The sequence below is a fragment of the Morone saxatilis genome, unplaced genomic scaffold, assembly GCF_004916995.1.
Source record: "Morone saxatilis isolate NCDOM2014 unplaced genomic scaffold, NCSU_SB_2.0 Contig3, whole genome shotgun sequence".
In the NCBI taxonomy this organism is placed as follows: domain Eukaryota; kingdom Metazoa; phylum Chordata; class Actinopteri; family Moronidae; genus Morone; species Morone saxatilis.
The window spans coordinates 3,025,459-3,032,458 of NW_023339873.1; the positions used below are offsets into that span (position 1 = coordinate 3,025,459).

General features: G+C 44.0%; 1 protein-coding gene across 1 annotated transcript; it reads left to right on the plus strand.

Moving 5' to 3' along the window:
- The first annotated feature begins 537 nt into the window (after nucleotides 1-537).
- Nucleotides 538-6,451, plus strand: ky (kyphoscoliosis peptidase). The gene is made up of 7 exons (XM_035673830.1): nucleotides 538-650; nucleotides 1,566-2,164; nucleotides 2,816-2,930; nucleotides 3,041-3,158; nucleotides 3,813-4,004; nucleotides 4,267-4,457; nucleotides 4,644-6,451. The coding sequence occupies exons 2-7, from the start codon at nucleotides 1,586-1,588 to the stop codon at nucleotides 5,966-5,968; spliced, it is 2,520 nt and encodes an 839-aa protein (XP_035529723.1). The 5' UTR covers nucleotides 538-650; nucleotides 1,566-1,585; the 3' UTR covers nucleotides 5,969-6,451.
- The last annotated feature ends 549 nt before the right edge of the window (nucleotides 6,452-7,000 follow it).

The following is a 7,000-nucleotide window of genomic DNA, read 5'->3' on the forward strand; positions in this document are numbered from 1 at the left end:
ATTGTGTTTCTCTCTCTGTTGTGTGTGTGTGTGTGTGTGTGTGTGTGCGTGTGTGTGTGACAGAAACGGAGGTGACTGAGGGTGCGTTTGATGTTGATGTGGCCGTTATCATATGCCAGGCCCTTCATAAACCCTTCTGTCCTTTTCTTTGAACAGCCAACACTTCGTTGAATCCGACCTCTTCGTTGCACCCAACACGTGCTCACGCGCCAACCTTCCCACCAGCCCATCAACAAGGTAAAAACGTTCACATTCACAGTCCATATGGACACATGCCGACACAAACAACCTGACACACACACATTCACACTCACTCGTGTGCCCAGATATGCTGTGGTGTGTATGCACCGATTAGCAAATGCATGTACAGGCCACACACAAAGCGCATCACAACATACATCTGTAAGCCACACACACTTACAGATACACACACACAGACGTCACACTCCTGAGTTGGGGCTTACTCTATTGGCTGGTCTTAACTGCTTTGTAGTATTTTTAGGCCTGTTATTCTGGGGCCTGTCCTGGCAGGCCACTGGGAGAGTATATAAGCCTCCCCCTGCAACCAGGGACCACTGAGAACACACAGTGGAAACATCTCTGCCCGACACTCCAGCAAACATCCAGCAGACATTTTAAATCCTCTCAGGGTGAGTAAAAGCCTCCGCGACTTTTAGGGATGTAGCGTTACAGTTAAACCTACCTAGACTGTGTTTGCGCATCTTTACTCTTGTGAATCTGACATAAATCTGACATTTTTAAGAGTTATCATGAACATTGAAGGAACAGTGACACTAAAATGCTGTATTTTTCTGAAAAAGAAATCATGATTTTATTCATCATTGGGCTTGAATTTACTCCAGCATGAGAGGTGATACCTTACAATATCCTTTGGGACCTTCACTTTAGTCGCACTCCAGGAAGGTCAGGGGTCAGGGTCAGCTGTAACATAGAGTCCACAGAGCTGATAGGACTTAGTGGCCTTCTGAAGGACACTTGAGCTGGTAAGATACTTGCCAACGTGGCCCTTCAGCCCTGGTCATCTGGTTGAAGGACGGTCAGTGTCTCCACTGCGCCAAACTGCTGTCCGTTCGAAAGAACAACAGATTTTTCAGCAGATTACTAAATTTCAGTCAAAATATGTGTGCACACATGTTGCACACATGCCGAATATGGCCATCAATCTGCAGGTTCATCACATATAGGAAGTTAGGTGGTCATACTAATCTGGTAAAGGCTTCGACTTTTCTGCGCTGTTAGCTGTGACAGTGACTAATGATTCCAACCTTTGCGTTAATTTCTGGTCATGAATAGACATGATATAATTGCCAATTCATCACTGTCTTACACAGAAAGTATACTGTATATAATATACCCTCTGCTTCACTCAGTGCAGCTAGTGCTATGGATCTTTTGTGGTTCCCACAGCATCCTTTGTATCATTTTAAGCTACTGAACAACGAACAGAGACCCTACTTGCTCACAGGATTAAAAACATTAGCCAAAAATAGCTCAAAGGAAATGTCTTTTGAATAGTAGTTTGAATCTTCTTTCTCTCTGGTTAGGGCGCCATGCTTCCAGCATAATGTCAGCTAAAGTTGCAACTCAGAAGTTCTCCTTCCCCTTCTCCTGTACTACACGCCTTTCTCAGCAAGATGAGGTGACCCAGAAGGGATGCGTACAGGCGAAGGCCCTGGCGCTTCATAACCTTCAGGAGAATCCAATCTTATGTAAACCAAGACCGGTTGCAGTTATAGGAGCTTTGGTACATGATGAGAATCAGGCCCAGGAGAGTCCTAAACCTCCTCCAGGGGGAGACATGGCAGTTGCCGGGGTCCTGGTCTGTGCCAATGCTTCCCAGAGTGCTGTGCTCTCCAAGCAGAGCATGTTTGAGAAACTGACAGTTGAAAGTGAAGATCAGCGCCCTGCGGCGAAGAGACAGCTGTCGTCTGAGAGTGCAGCCAGGACCATCACCGTAGTGAAGAAGAGCGCAGTGAGGAAAGAGGGTGAGGAACAGAGGCACCTGAAACCAAAAGCACACCTGGGACAGAGGCTGTCAACATGCGCTGTGGCGGCAGGGAAGAGGAGGTGTCGAAAGGACCTCTTCACCAACTCTGAGGTCTTCCATAGGGTTGATTCACATGCCATCAGGGCAGGAGCAGAGGTGACGATGCCTATACAATACATCCGAGTATAACAGAACATGTTTATTGTTTCCGGCCAAAATGTATATCTATTCTATCCATTCACTTCTTATTGGTACATTTTTGGTGCATTTTTCACCTCAATAATGACTAACATGTCCATACTATACCTGTTATGCTACAGAAGCACCATTTTATAATTACTCATTCCTCTACTTCATCCATATTAAAAATCTCATTACAGAGAAGCTAAAATAACCAGCAAGGTTAGCCTGGCAAGGAAATCCAAATAAAAACCAATGCTTAGTAAGAACAATGAAAACAAAGCGACAGCAGAAATGGGTCTTTGTGTTCCTGAGCTCTGCAGGAAAAAGCATTGCGGAACGATAACATCTAATCATCTACTGCAATAAAACCATAATAAATACCGCAGCTCTCAGGCAGCACTCACATCCTTGAGCATGGATGGTAACCTGGTTTGTTCAATACACCGAATGACACTGAAAGATGATGGAAAATAGGATGACGCTGTATGATGAATGAAAAAAAAGGAAACTGTTTAATGCTGGCTGAATGTGAAGACTAAATTACCTATAAGATTAATTATATATATTTATTATAAAACCCTATTTGATCTAACAAGAAATATATTTTGTGTGTGTTTGTTTTAGCTGAAGGAAAAGTGTGTGTATGATGTGAAGATGATAGTACAGAGCATCACACAGGGAGCCAGAAATGAGCTGGAGAAGCTTCGTGCCATCTGGGTCTGGCTGTGCCACAACATCGGTGGGTGGCTTACTGAACTATACATATTTGCATATAAATCCTAGTGTTCTGTAATAAATCAGATTACGTATTCTAGGATAGGTAATCTATCTCTAATGTTGTCTTCATAGAGTATGATGTGAGTGGGTACCTTGGCCACTCAGAGAAACTGAGCTCCCCAGAGGATGTGATAGCGGCCGGCCGGGGTGTGTGCTGTGGCTACTCCAACCTCTGTACAGAGATGTGCAGGTAAACACCACAAAACTGATATCTTTAGATACATAAGACACTACAGGAAATAGCTTTTTTCTAGACTAGAGCCATATAAAATGGCAGTTGTTAATCTGTAAAGACTGTTAAATCCGTCTTACTGCAAATAAATGATCTTTTTAACTTATGTACTTTAACTTATGTGGAGTACCATGAAAAATGCTAAATTACGTATACTTACAGCCTGCAGCAAATGTATTGTTAAGATAAAAATATTGAATAAAGGAGCTTTTTTTGTTCACATGGTTCACTAAAACTGCCTGCAAAAATTCCAAGACTCCTTCTGTAAGACAGATGTATTGAAAGAATAAAAATACAATCACATGAACTCACAGTGAAAAACATAATAATTTCATATTGCAGTACAGTTTTTCATTCATCTAGATGTCAGTATACACTCAAACATACTGAGTGTTTTTTCTATTCCCCTTCTGCCATCCAGTCATTAAGTATAGTGCAGTATTCTGCATCCTGCTTGGATCCCTTCTGTGTTCAAGCAAGACTTTTCCAGTATAAATAATGTTCATTGAATCGGTTTAATTTAAGACCTACAGCACAAACAGCAACCCTGAACTTGAGTGTAAGGACACGGGATATAAAAAAAAAAGTGCTCTGTTTGGTTTGTGTTTTTAGAGAGGTGGGCATTGAGTGCCAAGAAGTGCCAGGCCACAGTAAGGGCATTGGGTACCGTCAGGGTCAGAGCCTCAAGAATGTGAAATCTGATCACCTGTGGAACGCTGTGCTTCTGGGAGGACAGTGGTTCCTATTGGACGCCTGTTGGGGAGCAGGACGAGTAGATATGGAACACGAAAGCTTCGTCAAAAGGTTTGAAAAGGGAAGAGGAAGTAACGATTCAGTGGCAGTGATGTAGTTTTAAAAGGAAAGTTTTCTGTGAAACTAGAAATTTAGAGCCGATTCTGACTGATTTGCATCTTTTTGTTTTTACTTGCTAATAGTTTCAGAAAGTACCACAGCACTGCAATCATGACAAGTTTGAGTTTGCCCCCTTAGTTTATTTTCATACACCCGAAACCAACAGCGAGTAGAGTCTCAAACCAGTCTGCTGTCTCCATCTGTTGCCTCCAAGGTTCGATGATTTCTATTTCCTAACGGACCCGGAGGAGTTCATAGATTCGCACTTCCCCGATGAGGAGAAATGGCAGCTCCTGGACATGCCCATCACCCTGGAAGAGTTTGAAAGGAGGGTGTTCAAGACCTCAGCCTTCTTCACCATGGGGCTCAGGCTGATTCAGCCTCACCACTGCTACATCGTCACAGGTCCGATTTTATTAATGTTTTATTTACATATTTCTCAGATTTTGTCAGCGAATGACCAAGTATTTGCTTCTTTACAGTTAATTCAGGAAACACATTTGAGTTTTTGCCAACTAACAACTTCTATTGATCTTATTTTTGTCTTTCCAAAGAGAAATGGACTTAAAAAACATCTTATTTCCTCCCCAGATGATGGTGAGGCAAACGTGTCCCTCGGCTTCTCCAGGCCAGCAACTTTTACCTATGAGATCACACAGCACCAGGACCTTCTCCACTGTGGAGCTCCAGAGCAGAAAGAGTCCAGCAACTCCTCCTGTGGCCTCCTAACTGTCTCCCATCAGAGCATGAAGCTGCAGCTCCTGCCGCCTGCAAGCGGCGTGTATGACATAAAGGTGTTTGCCAGACCTGAACCGTCCACCACGCATCTGATTTGGGTCTGCTCTTTCACAGTCGAGTGTCCAATCCCCAGGGCCATGGAGGAGATCCCAGAGAACCCCTTTTTGTCTTGGGGCCTGCAGCCTGTTGCAGGAACCCTGGGCGTCACAGGCAGCAGCCAGGGCAGTGAGGTTGCCGAGGTGGAAGGTGTCTTTGAATTGGCATTGAAGACGTCCAGGCCTCTGATGGTACTCTGTGAACTAGTCCACCCAGAACTGGAAGCTGCTGTAGCCAAGCGGTGCCTGGCTACTCAGATTCAACCTAATGTCCTGACCTGCCACATCCTGTGCCCCTTGCGTGGCTTCTACCGGCTATCAGTGTTTGTGCGGGACTATGAGAAAACAGACGTCAAGTTCCAGAATGCCGCAAACTTCCTGTTGCACTGCAAAGGGAAGGTGGTCAGTCTGGATGAGCTCTTCCCTCCTAATCTGGGCTCGGCGTGTGGGCCGGGGACCCGCACATCAGAGGCGGGGCTGTCCAAATTCAGCCACACGACAGCGCTGGTGAGTACCCAGCAAGGCAAGTGTAACATCACCTTCCACAACCAGCGGGACCTTGAGCTTCACACTGTGCTCAGCAGAGAAGAGAACAAAACAGCTGCCATCCCACTGTCACGTCACCTCTTCTGCACGTACACAGACAGCAAGGTGACGGTGAGTGTCAGCCTACCTGATGCCGGGGTGTATCGGCTGGGCCTCTACGCTAAGCTAACCCCTGGCGGAGATTTCAATCCCATGTGTGACTTTGTTCTGAGGAACAGCTGTGATCAGCCGGGGCCTCCGTTCCCCTGTGTCTACTCAGCCTGGAGGAAAGGCTGCGTGCTCTTTGAGCCTCGCGTGGGCCTGCTAGAGCCCCTCTCATGGGTCCGCTTTAGGGTGAGGGTCCCCGGGGCCCAGAGGGTGTGTGTGGTGGGAGAGACGCGAACTGATCTGAAACTGAACAAGAGCAGAGTATGGGAGGGGGATGTTTCCAGTGGAAATGGTCTCCAACAACTGAAACTGGCCGCCGCATTGGGGGAGTCTAGTGACATGGCTGTTTTGATGACCTTTGATATCAAGCAGTTGGAGAGAGAAGTGTGAAATCAAAATGCTGCTAGAGACCAGATGGATAGTTCTCTGAATATAGCTGTTAACTGCCTAATGAAGTTTCTGATATGCAAATATCTGCAAATAATTCAAACTGTGAGCCATAATCTATCAGGTTAAACTGCATCAGCATAACACAGATGGAGTCAGGTTATTGCCTATTGTCATAATAAGGTGTATAAAATTGAATTTGATGTATGATCCTGTGAATGTTTAAACTCTGTAGCAGTGAAGTGAAAAAAAGGCAATACTTATCCTACCTGGAACATTTCATGAAAGCCCTTTTTTGATCAAGGTAGTATTTAGTACAAAAAAACCTTAAGATTGACAATGGTGCTCAGCTATGGTGCTCAGCCGAGATGTCATACTGATCAAGAGTGCATTTGCGCATTACTATGATGTTATAAGAAGAAAAACCTGCATTTTGAAATGATGGTTGGCAAAAGGCGTGAAATAAAAACATACTGTGAAAAAAAATCCAGGGGACTCTTTCTTTCAACAGTCACAGTGCAACACTACAATTTAAGCGTCCATCATTAAAGCATGTATCTAAAGGCCTATCAATGTTTGTTTTTGTTTCAATTATAACATGTAAAAATGTTCAAATGTTAGTAATCCTGGTAGCCTACAGGGTTAAGGTGCCTAAACTTATCCATACAGATCATTTGGATTATTATCTATACAACAGATACCTAGCACTGGATCCCAACTCTATACTCACTATGTATGGACTACTTTTCTGGAATTTCATATTTAAGCTGTTTTTGCAGTTAGTATTTTCAGGAAATCGATGTACTTTTCTGGTTTGTACATAACAGGAAATGATACAAGATTGCCAAACGAATGTCTACACAATTCTGTGTCCTTGAAACCTACTGTCAGTTAAACTCCTCAAAGAGAAAGACAATCTTTCTTCTTCTTTATTCCTTTAGTTTTATTTATTGCCGCTTACGAGAAGCCCTTCCTTTTTTTTTATTGCATTATGTGACAGTAATGTTCATTACTCAAAACCCTTCACTGGTATGA

What these genes read in the sequence shown, in the direction of transcription:
- ky (XM_035673830.1), top strand. Translation starts at nt 1,586, where the DNA reads ATGTCAGCTAAAGTTGCAACTCAGAAGTTCTCCTTCCCCTTCTCCTGT. An exon ending in CACGAAAGCTTCGTCAAAAG is followed by an intron (nt 4,005 to 4,266) that starts GTTTGAAAAGGG and finishes GTTGCCTCCAAG; the next exon opens with GTTCGATGATTTCTATTTCC. An exon ending in CCACTGCTACATCGTCACAG is followed by an intron (nt 4,458 to 4,643) that starts GTCCGATTTTAT and finishes TTTCCTCCCCAG; the next exon opens with ATGATGGTGAGGCAAACGTG.